This window comes from Trypanosoma rangeli (assembly GCF_003719475.1).
Source record: "Trypanosoma rangeli strain AM80 chromosome Unknown Tra_15.4_contig_00007, whole genome shotgun sequence".
Lineage (NCBI taxonomy): Eukaryota > Euglenozoa > Kinetoplastea > Trypanosomatida > Trypanosomatidae > Trypanosoma > Trypanosoma rangeli.
Genome location: NW_021705751.1, coordinates 23,146 through 43,967, shown reverse-complemented (window position 1 = coordinate 43,967; position 20,822 = coordinate 23,146). Strand labels below are relative to the sequence as shown.

Below are 20,822 nucleotides of genomic sequence, written 5' to 3'. Positions count from 1 at the left end.
TGTTGTTTTTTTGTCTTCTCGTTTTAATGGTGTGGTGCACAGCTGGTGAGACGATGTTTTCTCTCCCTTTACTACGACTGCTCCTGTGTGTGACGAGTGTCACCTACCCGCTTGGCCTGGTGGACAGCTCCTGTTTTTCTTTCGTTTTTTTTAAAAAAAAATTTCCTACCTCTTTTTGGCTTCTTGGTAGCAAGTTTGTACCCATGCGCTAAACGGTTAAGTCTCTCTTCTATCCCCTCCTTGTCTGTCACACAACACACACGCACAACTGTGCCGTGATCATCCTTTTGGATTCTCAACAGAGCAAGAAGGATGGGATCCAAGCGCAGCGCCAAGCGTCCGAGTTCTACGGCCAAAAAGGTTGCAGAAAAAGAGTCCAATGAGAAAACGAAATTAGCAGAGCCTGAAACGACGACGACATCGCCTGCCATCAGTGAAAATCAAGCAAGCGAGTCGTACAGCGAAAATTCACCTGCACTACTTCTGCAGCCACCTGAAGATCCAGCGGCGCCCACGCCGAAAATGTCGAAAAGGGCGCTAAAACGGATGCGTGGATGGGAACCTGTCATCAAACCACCCAAAGACCTGGCAGACTTGCCACCTCCCTCTGCCGTACCGACAGCCGACGTCATCTGGTTAGACAACAGCAGAAGCGTCACACTCATCCCAAACAGCAGCAGTGGAGTGCACACCCGCCGAGGTGCAGCAAACCTTGCCGCCGTCTCGCCGCCAGCCAGTTACCTGGTTTATACTAGGGATCCATTGATCAAAATGGCGCGGGCGGGAAGTAAGAGCGTGCACGTCATGACTAGTATCCCACCAGGTGGGGACCCACGTAGCATTTTGAGTAGTGTGCCGTCAGTGAGCTCCCTCACACAGCGGAGCGGTGAGACAGCTACAAGGGGGCCAAATGTCGCCTCCTCCTCCTCTTCTTCCTCCTCTTGTTTGTCGAAGCCGCAGGAGGAGACAAAGGACGAGAGTGGAAGCGAAGGCGGAGGCGAAACGGCGGCAGGCGAGGAAGAGGAGGTGGAGGAAGCTGATGATGCAGATGCTTCATCTCACAGCGTAAAATCCAAAAACGAGGTGAACATGTCTACATCATGGGTGGAAAATCACAGCAGTGAGGCATCTGCCAGCAAGCGGGAAAAAAACGAGGCATTGAAAATGTCGGGCGACGTCATGTTAAATGTTGCAATGCCACACACACGATTAGGTGGCCTCTCTGCACCACAAGCGATGCTACCACCGCCATATCGACGAAATCGACGTTTGAGGCGGAAGTTGCACATCACGGATGAAACGCCTGTGTTTTTCATGCACAGTGAACTTCGCGACACAATGCCGCAACTTTTTCCAAAAGCCCCTTTTTCTACAGAGGAAGACGTATTGCGCTCGATGCTTGACTGGCATGAAGACCTGACGTTGGTTTACACCCGACTTCTCTGGGAGCTTGCGCCTGACGAGTTTCTCAAGAGGGTTTTGCAGCAGCAGCAGCAACAGCAGCAGCAACAAGGCGATGGGTGCAGCACAAAGGCGAAGACATCTGAGAATTTGTAATCATCTGACTCCTGTAGATGGGGAATAGTAACGGTGTCGTTGGTGTTTTTCTGGTCCTTTCCACGGGGTGAATGAGAGTCCATATGGTTTGCTTGTTTGCTTGTTTTCCCCTCTGCAAGATCTGAGAGCATGCGTGTGGAAGCGTTCCCCACATGAATGGATCAATAAGAATCCTGTGGCCAAAGAAAGTCGCGGCTGCCCTCTATGTTCTCTCCCACCTTTTTAAAATATTGATAAAGTGGGAAACAAGCAAAAAAAAAACACACGACGAGTGACTTGGAGTCAAGTCTTTCTCCTTGTTTGTCTCTCTTGCCCCCTTCTGTCACGCAACCCGCATTAGGGAAGACTACGTACATAAAAGGGTGTTCTCTAGGACAACACTCAGGGCTGCATATAGATCACAGACCCGCTATCATTACCTCACACTTATACGCATAGAGCGAGTGAGAAGAAGATTAACTCTTTTTGTTCTTGTTGTTGGTTGACACATTTACTAGCGTTGAGCTTCCCGTCCTTTCATGCCTTCAGGTGAACCGCAGTTTGCTACAGTCTCGCTTCTCCTTGGTGACGCGGTAGAGGGGACGTTTCGTGTACCAATTACAGATGAAACAACTGTGCGGCGCCTGGCAAAGGACGCAATGCGTCGACTGCTTGCCCGTTACAGCGCCGGGAGGCACGTTTTCCAACAGGATAGAATCTCGGTGACGGAGGTTTTTGTGAAGACCGGCTCAAATAGGGCAGAGATATTCGCACAAGATCTTGTCAACCAAGTTGTGCTTATTAAGGAAGAGGTGTTATACATGCGACTGCACAGGAGGGAGAGAGTGGAGGCAGAGACGGGGGAAGACTCCCTTGCGACGACGGAGACCACGGAACGCATCACTACTGGGGACAATAACAGAGATACCTGCATGAATGCCAAGGCGGTTTCTTCTGTTGACGTGCACTCCAAGTCAGAAGAACTGTCGCAAGAAAAAAAGAATCTCGCGGATACAGGGAAGCCTGGCGTACATGTTTCTTCCGTGCCCGCTGCTGCCGCTGTGTCTGTGGCTGTGGAAAGGCAAAATGAAGAGGAGGTTAAGCGAGAGACAGAGGAGGGGAGTAGCAGTGCGGCAGGTGTGGAGAAGGGAAATGACACAAGACGTGGTCTGGGCTGGGGTCCAGAGGCGCACAAAAACTTCCCCAACAACTATATTGCCAGTCCCAACAGACTCATGCGGAAGCCGCGGACGAAACGAAAGACCACGACAAAGGAGGAGACGCCGTCCGCGATGGAGGCGGAAGCGAAAAGCGAGACAGCGGAAAAAGAGTCTTTACCGGAGACAAATGTTGTCGCGCAGCCAACTCGAGGATTGGCGTGGGGTCCGGAAGCCGGGAAGTATTTTCCTGATAACTATGTTACCTCTCCTGATAGGATCGCCCGGATCAGGAGTCGCGAAAAGCGTCTAGAAAAAAAGAAGAGGCATGAGGAAGAGGAAGCAGCGAGACAATTGCAAAAGAAAAAAGAGGAAGAGGCAAGGTTAAAACAGAACACGGCAGCCTCTCTTCCAACCTTTTCAAAAATAATGCACTCGTTGGAAAGACGTCTGAATGAGGATCAGCACCATGATACTCCTCTGAACTCCAATTCTACCGTGATGACGCACGGAAGCAAGGCGGCAACTAGTCAAGGGGACAAGGAGCCACGAACAGCGCCCACCGCAATTGCAGTAGATTCCACTCCTCACACAAATCATGAGAATGGATGCCGTCATAGTACCGGCCTCAAGACAAATAGAAAAAGGCGGTTCAGTGAAATTGAGGGCGGTGGGAGCGCTTCATGTCCCATCATTGTGGAGCGCCAGCTTAGCTTTGAGGCTGAAGACGCTGCCATTACTCACACACCTCAGGAACAGTCGACACGACGGCTGCTTGAGGGCACTGCTGGGGCGAATCGATCTCAACAAAAGGTCCCACCGGGGTGGGGAAAGGAAGCCACACGTTACTTTGACGTGGATACCTACTTTGATGATCCCAGCAAGGCGAAGCTGAGTCCGGAGATTTTGGCGCGCCCTGTGCGAGCTAGGAGAGACGTCGTGCTCCCGTACTACTTCGCTGCCATATCCAAGTAAGCAGGGGCCAGAAAGGCCTTTTCCCCACCAGAGAGGGGAAGAATGATGTATTTAATCACGTTTTAATGTTTACTGGTTTACTTAGATGCAACAAAGATTCCTTCAATTCATCCCCACCTCCCCATCCACTTTCCCAGAATTAACATGTACGTGCAAAGAGAAGGAAAAAAAAAAAGGAAAGTTTAACACTTGAGGCAGGGGAGGATGAGGATGAGGAGAAGGGAGAAATTTTATATCCAACACTCTTGGGAATTCTGAATTATAGAATGTCATTGATTCATCCCCTCGTTTATTTCTCAATACACAAACAAACGAAGAAGGAAAGAAAAAATGAAATGAAGTGGAAATGACAAGGGGGAAGAAAGGAGAAAAAAAAAAAAGTGCTGCTTGATGCACATTTTATCTTATTCTTCTATATTTCTCTCTCGATCTATTTTTTATCATTTTGTGTGTGTGCGTGTGTGTGACTCTATTGCCTAGACCGTAGTAGGAGATACAGTGAGTACGCGAGCGAGAGATGGGGAAATAAAGGGTTTACCCCCAATGCAAAGCGCAAAGGAGGAAATTACCTTATGCCCCATCTCTCTTTTTTTTTTTGTAGAAAAATACAAACGTGCATATATGTGATGGATTTTATTCACTTACTAGATTTACCTCAATAACGTTGTGTGAGCCTTTTCACAGATAATGTTGTGTCTGGTAAGCGTTATTCGTGTGGCGCACTAAGTGTGAGCCTCTCTGCTCTTCCATTACTAACACCGGTTACTCTTCTTATCAGTTGATTTCTTTTTTGTCTTGTTAAGATTTCTTTTTTGTTGGTGTGACAACAATTTTTTTTTGTCGTAGTTGTGTCTCTCTCTTTCCCTTTAGACATGGAGAGCTGCGGCTGAGATAAAATTGCGAAGAAAGAAGAAGCGAGGAGAGCAGAGTAAATATGGTAAAGGGACCTTTGTGTCTCTTTCCTTCTACTTAATCACCTATTGTTGCGTGCCTGGGTACTTGTTTTACCTCACATCCTGTTTCCATTTTTTATTGATTTATTTGTTTCTCAACACATCTTTCTTAACTCTTGGAGACGACGTTTGCACGGGGGTGGGAAACCGCGTTCAGTTAGACGAAGAGACGAGCTGTGTAAGGTGTCACGCGTATGCATGCGTGAGGAAGATGCTATTGTTTCTCTCGGTGCAGTATGCATTAGCCTATACCAATGCCAGCCCCTTACTTCTTCAAGGAGTAGGTGCCTCTATGGCACGGCGAAGGATTACAGGGGTGATGTTCTGGTGCCTTTTTACAAGGGCTGCTTGACATATAGAGAACTTGCGGAAGGGGTGGAATATCGTCTCAACCAGTACTTTGTTGTGCACCCCTCAGCTGCACCGCAGCAGAAATTCGCAAAAATGTCTACGCGAAAAGCCGTCCCGCATGCCTTCAACGGTGGTGGTGGTGTTTGCAAGAGTAACACCCCTGGCAGTGGCTGCAGTTTTAACGGATCATATGTATGTTCTCGCTGTGACGGAAGTGATGACGCTGGAAGAGCGGCAAACACGCAAACGTCGCAAGGCATATTTGAGGAGTTCCCGAGGATTGTGGTGCGCAACTTTACAAGAGAGCGGGATGCCAATCCTGAAGAGAAAAATGTGATTTACGAAGCCGTCGATGACGCATCGGAGGTAACCGAAGATAATATCTGCTGTTTTTTTTATTACGTCAAAGAGAAGTGCACGAAAACCACCACACCCACTCTCTTGAAGGATGGTAGTATCAAGCGCCCACTGATTGGTCGAGATCATGTGCGCTCATACGCCTCTGACAACGCCTTTACTCACGGCGGGAAGGTGCAGCAACATATTGAGTTGAAGGTGGGCGAACGTTTGCTTCGAATTGGCACTTCCGCCGAACAGAAGTTTGAAGACATCTTTCAGCGCCTTAAAAGGCGAAATCTTCAGGTGCATCGTCTCTTTGATGGTGTTACTGGGGCTAGTATCTTGCCCTGCGAACTCGTGCGCCATCTCAGTTGGAAAGTGTCAGCGCTGTGTGCGGAAGTTACTCTCCCAGATTCAACGTCTGCTGGCATGAAGCGGCGGCGTACCGGTGAAGAAGAATGTCCGGAAGACTACCTAAGATCGAGAATGCGAGATAGGAAGGAGGATGAGGACGAAGTGCAGACGTGGATAAGTCTCTCGGAGGTTCCCACAGGGGCGTATGATGGGAGTACGCTATGCCTAACCTCGGGGTCTCTTAGCGGTAGTGCCTATACAAATGTAAAGGACAGTGAAGACCGACGTTCCTGGCAGTATGAGCAACTGCTGCGTAAAGCAACTTTTGGCTTTGACGAGGATGAAGATACGGTGCCTCTCGTAGACGTCCTCCCACCAGCTCTTCATGATAATTTTGCTGCTTCCGCCGAGGCGGTGGAAGGAAGTACTCCTTTGCGTTCATTCTATTTGGACGATGACTCTTACATGTCGTCTACGTTGACTGGTACCGTTAATGATGCGGCTCGAAGCAGTGTTGCTTTCACAACCCCGCTGCGTCTTGAAAACGAAATTTCAATACAAGGGAGTGGTGACGGTCTTAGCCTGCGGCGGCGCACGGTGCGATCCGGTTGTGGTGCATATTCTCCTATAATGGTCACTCAGCAGTCTCTGCCTGATTTTCTCCTTGAGAATTCCGACGATAACAACGAGGATGAAGACGAATATGACGATAATAACTGAGGCGAAGGAAAAACTAACCTTTCTTGACGATGATATACGTTTTTTTCCCCCTGTCTGGTGGAATGCTGTGTTGCTGCTGATGATGTCGGCAACTTCGACAGAACTATGCTGCGGGATACAGGAAAACAAAAAGACGAGTTATGCTCGGACTAAAGAGCGTGTGAGAAAAAGAGATTAAGAAGCTTGTTGTTCGCTGCCCTTCTGCATAGAAGATTATTTTCTTCCTTTTCATCATTATCTTCATCAGAAGCTGTAGCATTCAACTCAACCCCTTCGTGTCGCGCGCACACACACACACACACAGAGAGAGAGAGAGAGAGAGACGCACGCACGCACGCACTCTCTCAAGGGTAAAAGGGGCATAGTGGAAATGCTCAGAAGAAAAGGTTACATTGGACGTCAGCTGAGACCGTCGCAGCTGGCGAGGGAACTCTTGCCGGCGGACCAGACATGGTGTGCGACATGCCATCTGGCGGTCTTGAAGAAAAACTGGTCAGATCATCGGGCGTCGCGTAGTCATCGCCTTGCCTCATCGAAGATGCAAAAGATGAAGCAACTTTCACTTGACATGTGGGCACGGCACCGCGCTGCACCATTACAGGAAGAAAGCGCCCATGAGAAAAGCATTGAGGCGGAGTTTGAACGATTCCGCAATGAGCAGAGGAAGCGTGAAGGGATGATTCACGTATCGCCCTGGAAAAAGTGAAGTTTTCCTGACCTTGTAGTTGGTACGGTTGAAGGTGAGGAAGAACAACCACTATTTGTTGGTTTCTTTATTCACAATGCTTGCGTTGGTGGAATGGTTGACGAAGCGAGTTCCCTTCTTATTATGTGCGTGTTTTTTATTGGTACATCTGCATTCTTTGTTTGTTTGCATCTGCAGCTTGTGGAGGCACTGTACTACTAGGTAGTGTTCCGTGCATTTCTTTGCTCTGCTGGCGGTGGAGGGAACGGAGGTTTCCTACATATATCTGGTTTTCTCTCGCAGAGGGGTGAGAAGAAGGGAGAAAGTGAAAGAACGGAGAGGAGCTTGTTTACGTGATGTTGTGACTTCTTCTTCTTCTTTTCGCGAAACAGCAATAACAAGCACAGCACACGTTAACGATCCCGCTGTGAGAGAACTTAAGGTACTAACAGGGGCGGCATGCAGCGTCCCAAGGGCATAAACATTCTTATCACGGGTACGCCCGGAACGGGCAAGACGTCTCTCGCTGAGCTTCTTGTTCAGGAGCTTGGTGACTTTAAGCAGGTTGAGGTTGGAACGATTGTGAAAGAAAACTGCTTCTACAGCGAGTACGACAAGGAGCTTGACACGCATATTGTGGAGGAGGACGATGAGGATCGGTTGCTTGACTTTATGGAGCCCATGATGGTGGGCGGAGACAATCATGTTGTGGATTACCACTCCAGTGAACTGTTTCCACAGCGATGGTTTCATCTTGTGGTTGTCCTGCGCACCTCTACGGAGGTCCTCTTTGAGCGTCTCACCGCGCGCAAGTACAGCGACCAGAAACGCGATGAAAATATGGAGGTTGAGATTCAAGGCCTCTGCGAGGAGGAGGCACGTAAGGCCTACGACGATAGTATTGTTGTTGTGCGGGAAAACAATACTCTAGACGACCTGGCGGCCACCGTCGACTTGATACGTCAGCGCGTAGACGCTCTGAGAAGGACTACGGCGTAGTGGCGATGTCGTCCCTCTTTTTTTCTTTTTGTAAACAATAATAATAAAAAAAAAAAACGTCTTTTAGAACGAAAAATAAATAAATAAATAAATACAACATTCGAATGGATGTGGGTGTGTGGGAAGCAGCTTCTGCTCTAGTGATGTTAAGTCCTATGAGATTTCCTCTTTGTTCATTTCTTTTATTGCTGCTCATCCGTCCGCCTGTCTGTCTGTCTCTCTCTCTCTCTCTCTCTGTGTGTGTGTAATTTATGACATTCCCAAAATAACGCAGTAGGAGGGGGTGGATTATTATTGTCTTTGCGTGGGCGGACCTTTTTTTATTATCTTTTTCCAAGAGAGCTTTACTTTAAGAATGCCGCTTCGCGCGAGGTTCCCACCTGTGGGGTGCAATATGAACGATGCGGGCTACCCTTTCCGAGGCGAATACAAAATGGAGCCGCCACTCAATCACGGACACACGGGGGCGCTTCGAAAGGGTTCTACCGTCCTTATGCTCCGCATAACGGGTGCCAACCTCGTTATTGAGAAGCTACAGCAGGGTAAAGGACAGACGTTACAGTGCGAACTCGCTGTGGACAGTGGCCCGACAAGGGCAATTGTCTTCCCATTCGGCAGCTGTGCGGTGCCCGTACCTGACGACGGCCGTGATTACCAACTCAACGCCGTGGTGCAGGGAGGTGGTGTGAAACACCAGTGCAAGCTTATTTTAAGTGGAAGCGAAGGGAGAAGTGTCCTGCGACTGCGAGCACCGCCGGATCCTCGGCTCACAGATGGCATTGTCTTAACTGTGGACGGAGAGAGGATTTACCCCAACGAAGGCTGGTATGAGATTCCCATTCAAGCCAAAGAGTGTTCCTTGGAGACGGCAGAAATAAGGGATCCACGGCGTCTCTCTCCCTCACTTGCAACTACACAAGTGCCAACCCCTGCCACCATTTTGGTTCAAACCACCGCTGGGAATGAGGATAACGCTGTTCTTTTCTGCAGTGGGAGCGGTGAGTCTCTTCACCTCACACCGAACCGTGCCGTCTCAGTTGCAGTGGAAAGTGGTCCATTTACATTTCAACTGCCTCGTGTTGCAGCGACACAGCAGTTCATCTCCTCTAGAGCGTTCACTTCTTCATATGAGGAACCTGTGGCGACGGATTTTTCTGCACCTCGTGTTCCAGAATTAGAGACAATGTGTGTGCCAGCTCCCTCTGGGGATACATCACCACCAACATTTGTCGCCACAGCTGAAGGTTTTATGATTGAGTTGATTGGAGACAATGGATCATCCGCGTCGGGATATGGGACTGCTCAACTTCGCCTTCCTGATAGAATGGAGCATCGGGTTCGTACCATTATCATGGATCCTTCCGGGCGAACGCTGCTTCGTCACAATACGGTGGTGCCGTCAACGGAACGAACCTCTTTGGTCTTCAGAATTGCGGAGGGTGCGCACGGGGCACGGTTTATCAGTGGAAAGCATCCTTCTCGAATCAGTGTTGACAATCTTCCACCCGTCAGTGGTGATGCCGGGGTGTATGTTGATAGTGGCACGCCTCATGTCGTGACCGTGCAGGATGATGCCTCACTTGCTGTGTTTGAGATTGGATCACAGCAAGGCACTTTCCATCAACCCATCGCAGAAGCAGCTCGCACTGAAGCTGAACCGTGGATTGCACAGCTTGCAAAGGCCTTGCAAAGTCCCGATCTTGATACTGCTCAGCGTGTAATTCAAGGCATCATTCCAACCACCTCTGAAGCCACAGCTATTTGTGGCTTTGTCTCGGAGGAATTATTCAGGAAACCAGCCAGAATATCTTTCAACAAGATAAACGAAACTGTGAATGAGATTCAGTGTGTGGGGTACGGCATCACAGCTGCTGTGGACAATGGGTCACCCTATAAAATTGCTGCGGGTGGAAGTGTACAAGTGCCGTGGGGTCATAGCATAACCTTGACTGCCGCCACGCTTTCCACGGGGCGTACCGTTGCCAGCTGCTGTCTGAACAACCTACCTATAGATAAAAATTTAGATGAGCTACTTGTTGCTCGGCTGCTTGAAACGTTTCAGAGGCATAGCACGAGTTTGGACAAGGTAGTGTCGGAGTTGTCAAATATTACATCAAGTCAGTCTTCCAACGGTCAACGACTGTTACCGCTTCTTGTGGACTGTTTGCGTCGCCTACAAAGTCATCTTCAACGTCCCATTTATTTGAGGACTGCTGAGACTCCTGAAAACACGCAACTGTTTCTCACCCTCGATGACAGACCACAAATACAACTCTCACCCCACACCACAACGGAGGTCCCACGTGAGACGAATAATATTTGCATATCACTTCGCCGATCAACCTTGCCTGTGCAACCACCGCGAAATGAGCTTGCTAAGGCGTTGGTGAATGCTTTTTATCTCCCATCACCGCCGCCGCTTCCAGTCCGTTGGGGATCCATTCCCACAGAAGTTCAAGAAGAGCGTGCTCTGTTGGATTTACTGCTACAACTTATACGCGATCATGAGAATGAGTTGGCACGGCAGCGTGCTCAAGGTGTTGCTGCAGTTTTAACAGATTCTCTTCAGTTTACCTGTGAGGGTGGATGTCTGAAAAATGTTAGAACGGAGAGACCGTGTCGACTAACTGTGGATGTGGATGGAACTGGTTTCATGAACGTGGAACAAGGTGGTCAGATACCGCAGGGGTATGCGTTTCCTCCAGGCTCTGTGCATCGTGTTCACATCTTAGCACGTGATCCCATAAGTGGTGTACCTTGTGCTGAAACTCGAGTCACGTTGATGGCTCCAGACTCGGTAGCAATGCCTGGACAAGTGACTTCTTCAGTTTCTTGCTTTTTAGATGCCAGTGTTTTGCAACTGCAGGAAGAGGTACAACTTCGACTCGTCTGCCCTCCACACCTTCGTATTGTCTCGGAAGTAGATGGCAATGGTGGTGGCAACACTGGGAAGGCGGAGTTTGTTGTGAGGATGAGTTCTGCACGTCCACATAACGTGAATGTGCGGCTAATTGACGATGCTGGGGGGGTGGTGTTTGAGCAACGTCTTGCTTTACCTCCAATGATGGCATCCCTGTGGTCTCTCGGGCTTGAAAATGCGTCACTGCAAGTGGATGCCGTTAATGGGGGTAGGGGCGGAACCATTGTGAAGGCCTCGTTGGATCGATCGCCAGAGAGGGACCTTACTGTATCCTTGCCTTTTGACAGCAATGCTCCACATACCATTTTGTTGCGCAGATATTTTGTGGGACAGGAAACTTGGAACACGTATGCTGGGGAGCTTACCCTGCGTATCCCCGCATTTGTCAACCCTGCGTATGTGGAGGACGTTGCTCGCGTGTACCGAAATGCACGGTCAGATGGGAACGAGGAGCTGCGCACTCGTCTCACGGAACTTCGCTCCCGCATCCCGTCCAGCGTTGTGAAAGAGCTTATTTCCGCGCTTATAGAGTCTCTGGCTGTCTCTCCTCACGCCGTCCGCGGCAACGACAGCGATGTTCATGTCCACTTTAGGCTCAGCGGAGATGAGTCGTCTTTTGCTCGTTGATGGGCAACGCGTGGAAATATTTTATTTTTAAAAAATGTCTTCATCGTGCAGGAGGGTGAAAATGCGGACGAGTCTTCTGTTTTTTTTTTATCCGCCACTGGATTCCATAGACTTGAAAAGCTGCGTCAGCGATAGCGTGAATAATGTGTGGTAGTGTAGGTTTATTTATTTATCGCTATTATTTTGGTTCTTAGTTTTCACAATTGGAGGCGCTGAGAAGGAGGTGAAGGATGCGCACACATATAATATGCGTATATTATAGAGGGAATCATAGATGCAGTGAAGGTGGCAGGGAAGATTTATTACGTGTATCATCTGCATCTCCAGCTGTTGCGGAGAACAAGGGGAAGTGTGACAAGAAATTTTTGAGTCTGTTCGTCATGTAGAAGATGAGTGCGTAATTGTGTCTCTCCGATATATATATATTTGTCTCTTCTGTGGGTCTGTCTTCTCCGGTGACTACATTTCTTTGGAAGGGCAAGCCATATATATATATATATTACTGACAAGGAGGAGCACGTTTTTTTGTGCGGGGTGCGCGTTTTGTGACGGCCGGACCGTATGCACACATCTCCACTGGAGGGAGATGTAGTTGCTTAAGGCAATAAACATTGCTATGTGTGAGTTAAAGGTAAGAGAACTGGCACACTTGGTCTATTCCCGCCTTTTCTCTCTTTATATGGGACAGCATGAGAGAGATCACTTCAATCTAATGCTACGCGACCGTGGAGCGTATTTGGATAGGCAGAAGGATGCTCTGTGTTGAGTATACCTCGTGATATCCAGTGGCCTTCTTTGTCTCTCCCTTATGCTAATGTGCATGCCGACGCCGTGGGACGCAGGTGTCTGATCGAGAAGTTGGAGTGGAAACTGTACCATAACTTGATAGAGCCATTGAAAAAATGACTGAAAAAAAAAGACATGTTTTTCCCCCAATTTTTTGTATTGGTTTTTGCTTATTTATTTGTCTTTCTCTTCCTCTTATTGGAGATGAGTAAAAGGGAAGATATTATTATTATTTTTTGTCTTCTTTTTTTTTTGTGTGTGGGGGGCTTCTGCGTGGTTCTTTCGTTTTTGTTTGTCTTTGGAGTTCCTGTGCGCATCTTTTTTTTCTTGTTTTTCTTGCGGCACCACGACACTTTGATCATGAACAGACTCACGACTAAAGACCTGCATCTTGCCTCCCCCTTCGGCCTTCTTTCTTTCTTTCTTTCTTTTCTCTCTCTCTCTCTCTTGATCCTTCTCTCCATCTCATCCTGCAACGCGCGACCCCCATGTGTCTCAGTAGTGGCTGGCGGGCTGTGAGAAAATGGGCCGCCGGATTCGGTACAGCCGCCCAAGGGTGGCTCTGCCAGAGACGCTGCTGGACTTTTTGTGCACCCGCTTTTCTTACCTATCACGTGGTCAGTGGGCTCAGCACCTGACTGCAGGGCACTTGCGGGTTTTTAGACCTGGCGATAATAACACTGTATCAACCTCCGGAGACTACTTGTTGCGCCAAAATGACGAAATTTGTTTTGATCCCCCGCGGGAGCTTGAACCGAACGTTGACGAATACATTCACGTTATGCACGATGACGACGCAGTTCTCGTGTGCGTCAAGAATGGCAATCTGCCGGTAGCAGAGGGGGGGCGCTACTCTGGCAATACGCTAGTAGGTCTGCTTCAGCGACGCAGCGCGGAATCTGTCGTTTCTAGGGAGGATGCGGCCGCAAACATAAAAAGTGATCAAAGGAATGATGAGGATGGGGAGGCGGGGATCGCAGCGACTAAAAAACATGCGTTGTACCATCCTGTCCACCGTCTGGACAAGGAGACATCTGGATTAGTTGTATTGGCGAAGCACGCTGCTGCGGCGAGGGTTCTCTCCACACAGTTTGAGCAGCAGTCTGAGCGGATCACGGAAGAACTTGCAAAGCGAACTGATTCCTCTAGATACAAGCTGAGCGCAGAGGAGTTTGAAGAGCTTGTGGCAGATGAGAAATATGTCAACAAATCCTATATTGCTGTCTTGGCTGGTGCGGCTCGTGAAGGGGCTGTGTTTGTCATGTGTGACCGTATTGGTTTTCTCTTTGACAAGCTGCTGAAAGAGGAAAATGCGGAGGCTGTGGTGAAGCATATGAAGTTGAAGAAATTGAAGATGACATGCTTTTCTGATAATTTAAAGGAAAATCCATTGCAGCACGGCCGTCCAGCAATCTCTCGGATTCGTATTTTAGGCAGTGATAAGACGATTGGAGTCTCTGTCGCACGTGTGGATATTTTAACAGGAAGAACACATCAAATACGTCTACACTGCGCCCAGCTAGGCTACCCTGTGCTTGGCGACAAGTTATACGATACGACTACGCCAGGTGTGGTGGGCGGCGGATGCGCCGTTGCAGATGACACGTATCTTGCGAGAGCGAGGGAAAGTAAGAGCCTAGTAAGTGCAGTGGCACCACGTTTACGGGTGAAGCGGCATCTTTTACACGCAGCTGTGCTGTCGTTTCTGCACCCCGTTACTGGGGAGCGCATGACGTATTTCGCGGACCCACGTGAGTGGTTTCTTCGTGATATCGTGGAGGAAGCGGGGGGATCGACTGTAAAAACAACTGCAGATGGAAGCTGTTCAGCTCTTGAGACGCTGCAGCAACTCTTGGGGAGGGCGGTGGATGTGTTGGACCCTTGATGACGCGTGTTTTCAAGAACTGTTACCACTACGGCAACAATATGGAACTGGACTGTGAAGGAAAATTTTCACACCGATGCTGCGTGTTTGTTGTTGTTGAGGAAGGGGCCACTCGTGTGCCATTGTTCATCTTGATTGCAAATGTTTGTGGTGATTGCTCTTTTTTTTTTTCGATCTGCGCTTGTATCAAAATAAAATAAAAATAAAAAAGATGAAGACCGCACGTAGGTCTTTCAGAAGTATAGTTTAAGTAAAAAATAGAGAGGCGTAGTGCATCACACACTTACAAGCACACGTACAATATACTTGGCAAACCAGGAACGCGAAATGGCGAGTGACCCGATGTGGTCCACAGTGAACGAGGCTCGCCTGCTCTTTGCCGCGGAGGTGTTCCTGGCAAACATTCCCTCCATCGTCGCAGAGCTTAGCTCCGCTAAGTATGCACTTTTTGTGTTTTCTGATAAGTCCAGGAACGAGGTGAAGCAGAAGAGTTCATTGATACCCGCTCTAAGTGACGTCTACCGCAAGTTGCTCGAGGTGCGAGGCAGTCTGTGCGGAGAAAAACAGAGATTGAGCGAAGTTGAGACGCAACTAGTGCGGTCGTCGCCACCCAAGTTCATCTCTATGGAAGAAGCCCACCCTGCAGAGACTCCAAGCGCTGTTTACACAAGTGATCACCGCCGCAGCGATTTCGCAGAGGCCGAAAACGAACTACTCACGGAAGAAAACCTTGTGACGCCTCCTGCTGCAGCAATTGAGGCGCCCACATCTGCTTCTGTTGGGGGGGCAAATAGTTATGGGGCGAGCAGCGGCGCCGCACCCAGTGGCGATGCTGCGCAGACTGTGGTGGTATTGAGCGCGGACGACCTCAAGTGGGTGCGGGAATCCGAGTCTTTGCTTGAGGAAGAGCGAGATAGTCTGGTGCGTCTCTCAAGGGAGACAAACGAGATGGAGGAACAATTAGAGGAGGCTCGGTCCCTCTGCGAAAAGATGACAAAGCACGTTCAAAGCCATAAGTGCATGTACGAAACTTCATGCAGTGAACTTATGAAAGTAAAAAGTGAGCGGCGTCAATACGCGGTGATACAAGAGGAATGGGAAGAACGATCTAAGATTATTAATGAGGCTCAACAGGAGATGGAGGAATTGTTTGCACTCTGTCGGCATGAGGAGGTGGCCATCATTTCCGGCGCTGTAGATGGGTTACGCGAACGCGTCGGCATAAGCCACAAGGAAATTGAGAAGAAGAAACACTCTAACGAGGTGGAGTTGGCTGTATATCAGATTGCCTACAAGGAACAACAAGCTGTTGTAGATGAGTTGAGAGACGCCATCAGTTATCTTAAGCATCATCAGTGGGAGTTGGAACTGATTGCAAAACGGCAAGAGATTGAAAAGTTGAAAAGAAACAGTATACAACGAGTTTTGATGTCCTCTTTGCACATGTCTCTGGACACGAGAGAGATGGTGGCACAGGAACTGATAGAGCAGCAGCTTGACGAAGTTAAAGAAGATCACCGAATGGTGAGTTTTGTGTCCGCACGCATTGGTGTGATGGAGGCGCGCCGAAAGGCGCTTGTGGCAGAGTTACTTCGTATTTCCCCCTCAGAAAGTGACTCCACACGTGTGAAATGCGCACTACGGCGCATGCGGGACCTTTTGAAGGAAGAAATCATCGTTGACGAATCAACGCTGCAGGATGACGAAAGTGTCACCTCTTTGTACAATAGGGATGTCTCGCTGCCGCGTTCCTAGTATGCTGAGCTTCTCCTTTGCGTGTTTGATTTTTGAAATAGGCAGCCTTTTGTCCCTTGTTGTTCCCCTTGTAATCCAGTATGTACTGTACTATACATACATTGTTGTATTCATTTTTCTTTCTTGGTATTTTATCTAGTTGTGTTATTTTTAAAATTTTTATTTTATTCCTTCTGCTTTCTCGTCAGCTATTTCTGGTTCTCTCATCCACGCGTTTTCTGTCCCCGCATGCTACATGAATAGGATATAGAAAAGACTGGGGGGGGGGGGGGTGATTGAGGACACGACATCAACAAACGTTGGCCTCGTCTTAGCGAGCTTGCGAGTTTGGAGCATCAAAGGGCGTAAAACAGCGGCTGCTGTTGGTAACTGGTGACGGCACAAAAAGGCAAGGGAACGCACCTCCATTATTATTGTTATTATTTTCGTTTTTTATTCTGACGTGTGTGTGTGCGTGTTTTTTTTTTAAGAGGAGACCCGTAACGTAGGGACGGGATGCAATACTCCATCTGTGTTGCCACAGATTGTGACGGGGAAAAAGTTAACCTGCGGTTTCTCTTCGACTCCTACGGCCCATCGCTGGTACAGCTTCTCAACCGCTCCATTGTTGCATTCAACAACGTCTTTCGTCTTCGCTCTGTGCCCCGCATATTTGCCGTGAGCGCGGCTGTTGTATTCAACGATGTGCACAGCACGTGGGATCGCCTAGAGCGGTCCACGCAGTTGCTGCACAACAGTCAGGTGTACCTCTTCCAGCCTGACATTCTTGATCTGCCAGCAGAAATACCTGAGCCGTTTGAGGGTCAATCACTACTAGACGAAGACTATGTCTCGCCACGACGTGATGTGTCCACTTCACCGCATGCTTTGGGTCCTTCACACTATGAACCGCGGCCTGCGATCACGATAGAAAGTCCGCGGGGGATGCCAATGCGGCATGATAGTCAAAATAAGCTATCGATTTGTGGCGTTGGAAGTAGAGTCCCCCTCGGCAGTCACTACTATGACGTGAAGGATGATGGGACAAAGGATAGGTTTTGTTCAGCGTCGTTTTCAACGCCGAAGCGAGGGGATAGCCACGATCTCCTGAAAGGTGATCAAATGTCCCTCTTGAAGCAAAGTTTCCACTTGTCTTCTGCATCACCCCCGATTCGACAACCGAGGGAATCAAGCATACGTAGCCGCAGCGACAGCAGAAGGAGCATCCTGCGTGAGGAGCGAGAGAAGATTGAGTATCAAATGCAGCTTCCTATTGACGAGATGCGGCGTAAGCTAAGGGAGGAGACGCGACAGCTAGAGCGTAGCATCAGCCCCATGTCAAGGCAGATGATGAATTGATCCTCACAATGTTTCAATAGTGGGGAGGAGAAGAGATGAATTGACATATGGAGAAGAAACAAAGATGTAGTGAAGATATATATATATATATATAACTTTTGTCCATATGTGATGTGTACGTATGTGTAGAGCAGACCCCTATGCTATCTCTGCCTTGATGGAGGCTTGGTTTGAACATTTTTCATCTTGTTTGTGCGTATTCTCGTTTGCATCGTTACGTTTACTTTGCACTCTCACGCGGCTTTACGTTACTGTAGAGGGCACACCACGTCTTTGTGGCGCAACTAGCCAACCTTAGGAGAGGGAAAAAGAAAAAAAAGATACTGCCTTTTTACCAGTGGGACATTATCCTTCGGTACAAAACAGAAGAACGGGGGAGTATGAATTACTCTGGTAGCTATAAGCATTGTTTCTTATTTCCACGGGCTTGGCCCCCTGGATATTTCAGAAAGAAAGAAAAAAGGTTGTCATCATGCAATCACCTTCTATTACGGAATGCCAAGTGTACAGGAGTTTTATATTTTATTGTTGTGTGAATGAAAATGTCTGGATTTTCAATGACATTTGTGCCTCCTCCTTTGTATACTTCTGCATTTCTTTTTTTTTTGCTAATTTTTGTTGTCTCTGCTCCTCTAATGGGGCCGCTGTGAGAGACGGAAACGTCTCCTGATTCCTCTCTATTTCTCTCTCTCTCTATTTTTACCGCTTTTTGCATGGCTGTGTTTTCCCCTGTGTTGGTGTGTATGGCGTCCCCCTCCGTGTCTTGTTAAATTGTGTCGTTCACCTTGAAATGATCGCGATTTTCTTCACGTCTATGTGTTTGCTCTTGCATTATGAAGAAGGGAGGGGAATAGAAGAAAGGCCAAATGGGTGGACCCACGTCGGATCTAACAACGCTGCGGGCCTCCTGCAAGGCAATCTTGGCACGTCATCAGCGTGGCCTCACTCTTGAGCTACCCTGCGTTCTGTGCCAGCAACGAGTGCGAGGGCAGCAGAGTATCTTGGAACACTACTCTGACGCCCATGGCATTTATATCACAAACTATGACAATATTGTAGATCTTGACGGGTTTTTCACGCACTTGCGCAGCATGTTGTTCCTTCGCAGCAATGAAAGGATGTACTGCCCAGTGTGTCGCAAGGACTGTGGTGAGGAGGCCTTGTTGATAACACACATAGCGGAGGAGGGTCACACCCAATGGGATACTGGCACAATTCCCACACTAGCACCCTTCTGTATTACAGCTGAGAAGTTCATGGAAGGAGACGAGGAAGAAGAAGAAGAAGAAGAGGCAGAGAACACAAATGGCGACAATGCTGCTGAGAATGTTGATGATGACGATGATGATGAAGACTGGAGTGTCGAGCCTGCTCTATGTTTGTTATGCGAAACAGCGTCAGAAAACTGCCTGAGTCATATGATTGATGCCCATGGAGTTGACTTTCGTGCCGCGGTACGATCGCACGTGGGTGTACGTGACGTGTACGACATTATTAGAATTGTCAACGTCATTCGCAAGTGTGTGGCGCGGGGTACCTGCCCTTTTAATTACCGCGGTGAATCAACTGACGTGGAGGAATGCCGTTGTAGTATAGTCGCATCCTCGCTGGAGGCGCATCTGCGGGAGCACCCGCTCCATGCCCTTCCTCGCGTGGTGCCGTCTGATGACTGTGAACTCATTCCGGTTCTCTGCGGTGATGCATTCATCTCGTCTGTCGTTGTGGGAGGTGACCTCCTGACGCAGGAAGAAGAGGATCCGGACTACCCCATGGTGCCTACCATTGCGGAGATGGCAAGGAAACAGGCGGAAGGTAGGCAGAAAAGGGGGAGTATGTAGTGGGCATTCTGTTTCTGCAACGTCTACTCCATAACTCCAGATTCATGTTTTTTTTCTCCCCTTTTTGTTTACGGGATGACACCCAACGGAAATTGTGGAAAAAAAGCTGCGTCATTGGTAAAAGCGCTTAACTTTGATATTAAAGCGGATAAAACGAAAAACAACCACAACATTTAATATGACACTTTAATAGTATTTATTATTACTGTGTTTTGTTTTGTTCATTGTGTGTAATTCCCTTGGCCTTGTCGTTTTGCTCCCAATTGTGCCGCAACGTACTACACCAACCTGCACAGGTGATTGAGCGCACACAGTGCAAGAAGGAGTAGAGGTAAACAAGGATTTTCAAGTTTTAACGAGAGGCTCAAGAAGGAAAATAAAAAGAAAAGAAGACGCATAGGTCAAAAGTATGGACGACGCACTCATGCCAAAATTACTTCGTCTTGTGCGCAATGGCAGGACTCCACTGAAGGGCTGCAACGTATTTATTTTTGGGAATTTGCAAATGCTTGATCTGGGTCCGTGCTTTGAGGACGAAGAAGCTCTGCAGGCACACCGCTCCAAGAAGGGGATGTCGTCGGAAGTTGCGCTTGTGGTTTCCGTTAAGGGTGCTGTAGCTGAGATTTGGCGTTTCCAAGACTACAGAGTGGCGAGTGTGATGTCGCCCAACTCCAAGGCATCCTTCTCTACAGCCGCATCTCAGGGAGTTGTGATAACAGAACAGCAGTGGAATTCGTTAGAAATATTAATACGTGTTATCTTTGCGTATCTACGCATTCACGAAATATTTGTGGATATTGCAGATATCGATGCCAGCGATATAGTCTTGCGTCTGGTTGTGGACATGGACGAACTTCCGCGTCTGGAAAAAGACAGTTGTGTAAGGAGGCTTTGGGCAGTGGAGGGGTTGGTGAGTGTTAGCGTTACCTACAACCAACTCTGGCGTGCCTTTCTCAAGCGGGAGGAGAATAAGGTAATGGTGAGTAATGCGGCAGCAACCGCAAAGGGGGAAATCATCGCTGAACAACGTGTGGGAACTGCGTTGGTTCCCTGTTCAGAATCAGTTGGCAGTGGGCGCTCGATTCTAACACCGCACTTTGCTCCAGGTCCCCTGCCAAGCTCTGTTGGGTCAAGCTTTTTACTGCAGAAGTGGCCGAAGAGCCCCACCTTGCCCTTGTCTGATTTTTCTCTTCCCCTCACCTCAACAGCCGTGGCGGACAACAGCTACTCATACTATAAGACCCCTTCTCAAGGTGCTGTCGCTGCGGCAGTTGCGGCACATGGCACACGCACTCAAGCAGTTCGTGGCTATACCTTTGCTTCAGTCCCAACCTTTGCGGCTCATATAACTGACTCACACTCTGATCGTGAAAGTGATACGACAAGTTCTCAGGAGCTGCTTCATGAATTGTTGGAAGTCTGTGAAGTAAGCCTTCATGAAGCAACCATTAGTATTCACGAGGTGCTCGCTATTCTTGAAAAGAAACCACTATGCTCTTGAAAAGAGACAACAACAAGTGGGGGGGGGGGAGGGGGCGTGGTGGTAAATTCATGATGTGTCTGGCAAGGTATATCTGCACACAGCGATTTAAGTAGTTTTCCTT

At 48.6% G+C, this 20,822-nt stretch overlaps 11 protein-coding genes and 1 pseudogene across 11 annotated transcripts, besides 10 other annotated features; all 12 read left to right on the top strand.

The window, feature by feature from the left end:
- Window positions 1-312: 312 nt before the first annotated feature.
- Window positions 313-1,557, top strand: TraAM80_00415 (uncharacterized protein; the record flags this gene model as incomplete). The annotated part of the gene is made up of 1 exon (XM_029377494.1): window positions 313-1,557. The coding sequence occupies one exon, from the start codon at window positions 313-315 to the stop codon at window positions 1,555-1,557; it is 1,245 nt and encodes a 414-aa protein (XP_029242657.1).
- Window positions 1,558-2,075: 518 nt separating this feature from the next.
- On the top strand, window positions 2,076-3,668 carry TraAM80_00414 (uncharacterized protein; the record flags this gene model as incomplete). Its single annotated transcript, XM_029377493.1, has 1 exon — window positions 2,076-3,668. One exon carries the CDS (start codon window positions 2,076-2,078, stop codon window positions 3,666-3,668), a length of 1,593 nt encoding a protein of 530 aa, XP_029242656.1.
- Window positions 3,669-3,973: 305 nt separating this feature from the next.
- Window positions 3,974-4,049: a microsatellite.
- A 65-nt stretch (window positions 4,050-4,114) lies between these two features.
- Window positions 4,115-4,134: a microsatellite.
- Window positions 4,135-4,819: 685 nt separating this feature from the next.
- TraAM80_00413 (uncharacterized protein) lies at window positions 4,820-6,385 on the top strand (the record flags this gene model as incomplete). Its single annotated transcript, XM_029377492.1, has 1 exon — window positions 4,820-6,385. The coding sequence occupies one exon, from the start codon at window positions 4,820-4,822 to the stop codon at window positions 6,383-6,385; it is 1,566 nt and encodes a 521-aa protein (XP_029242655.1).
- A 285-nt stretch (window positions 6,386-6,670) lies between these two features.
- Window positions 6,671-6,688: a microsatellite.
- Window positions 6,688-6,708: a microsatellite.
- A 47-nt stretch (window positions 6,709-6,755) lies between these two features.
- On the top strand, window positions 6,756-7,091 carry TraAM80_00412 (uncharacterized protein; the record flags this gene model as incomplete). Its single annotated transcript, XM_029377491.1, has 1 exon — window positions 6,756-7,091. The coding sequence occupies one exon, from the start codon at window positions 6,756-6,758 to the stop codon at window positions 7,089-7,091; it is 336 nt and encodes a 111-aa protein (XP_029242654.1).
- Window positions 7,092-7,529: 438 nt separating this feature from the next.
- TraAM80_00411 (putative kinase) lies at window positions 7,530-8,069 on the top strand (the record flags this gene model as incomplete). The annotated part of the gene is made up of 1 exon (XM_029377490.1): window positions 7,530-8,069. The coding sequence occupies one exon, from the start codon at window positions 7,530-7,532 to the stop codon at window positions 8,067-8,069; it is 540 nt and encodes a 179-aa protein (XP_029242653.1).
- Window positions 8,070-8,142: 73 nt separating this feature from the next.
- Window positions 8,143-8,163: a microsatellite.
- A 110-nt stretch (window positions 8,164-8,273) lies between these two features.
- Window positions 8,274-8,305: a microsatellite.
- A 158-nt stretch (window positions 8,306-8,463) lies between these two features.
- Window positions 8,464-11,616, top strand: TraAM80_00410 (uncharacterized protein; the record flags this gene model as incomplete). Its single annotated transcript, XM_029377489.1, has 1 exon — window positions 8,464-11,616. The coding sequence occupies one exon, from the start codon at window positions 8,464-8,466 to the stop codon at window positions 11,614-11,616; it is 3,153 nt and encodes a 1,050-aa protein (XP_029242652.1).
- A 313-nt stretch (window positions 11,617-11,929) lies between these two features.
- TraAM80_00409 (hypothetical protein) lies at window positions 11,930-12,203 on the top strand (annotated as a pseudogene).
- Window positions 12,204-12,811: 608 nt separating this feature from the next.
- Window positions 12,812-12,869: a microsatellite.
- A 56-nt stretch (window positions 12,870-12,925) lies between these two features.
- On the top strand, window positions 12,926-14,287 carry TraAM80_00408 (putative RNA pseudouridylate synthase; the record flags this gene model as incomplete). The annotated part of the gene is made up of 1 exon (XM_029377488.1): window positions 12,926-14,287. One exon carries the CDS (start codon window positions 12,926-12,928, stop codon window positions 14,285-14,287), a length of 1,362 nt encoding a protein of 453 aa, XP_029242651.1.
- Window positions 14,288-14,475: 188 nt separating this feature from the next.
- Window positions 14,476-14,503: a microsatellite.
- Window positions 14,504-14,614: 111 nt separating this feature from the next.
- On the top strand, window positions 14,615-16,042 carry TraAM80_00407 (uncharacterized protein; the record flags this gene model as incomplete). The annotated part of the gene is made up of 1 exon (XM_029377487.1): window positions 14,615-16,042. One exon carries the CDS (start codon window positions 14,615-14,617, stop codon window positions 16,040-16,042), a length of 1,428 nt encoding a protein of 475 aa, XP_029242650.1.
- A 495-nt stretch (window positions 16,043-16,537) lies between these two features.
- TraAM80_00406 (uncharacterized protein) lies at window positions 16,538-17,380 on the top strand (the record flags this gene model as incomplete). The annotated part of the gene is made up of 1 exon (XM_029377486.1): window positions 16,538-17,380. The coding sequence occupies one exon, from the start codon at window positions 16,538-16,540 to the stop codon at window positions 17,378-17,380; it is 843 nt and encodes a 280-aa protein (XP_029242649.1).
- A 75-nt stretch (window positions 17,381-17,455) lies between these two features.
- Window positions 17,456-17,474: a microsatellite.
- A 579-nt stretch (window positions 17,475-18,053) lies between these two features.
- Window positions 18,054-18,075: a microsatellite.
- Window positions 18,076-18,246: 171 nt separating this feature from the next.
- Window positions 18,247-19,218, top strand: TraAM80_00405 (Zinc finger Transcription Factor family member (ztf-7); the record flags this gene model as incomplete). The annotated part of the gene is made up of 1 exon (XM_029377485.1): window positions 18,247-19,218. One exon carries the CDS (start codon window positions 18,247-18,249, stop codon window positions 19,216-19,218), a length of 972 nt encoding a protein of 323 aa, XP_029242648.1.
- A 409-nt stretch (window positions 19,219-19,627) lies between these two features.
- Window positions 19,628-20,719, top strand: TraAM80_00404 (uncharacterized protein; the record flags this gene model as incomplete). The annotated part of the gene is made up of 1 exon (XM_029377484.1): window positions 19,628-20,719. One exon carries the CDS (start codon window positions 19,628-19,630, stop codon window positions 20,717-20,719), a length of 1,092 nt encoding a protein of 363 aa, XP_029242647.1.
- Window positions 20,720-20,822: the final 103 nt, after the last annotated feature.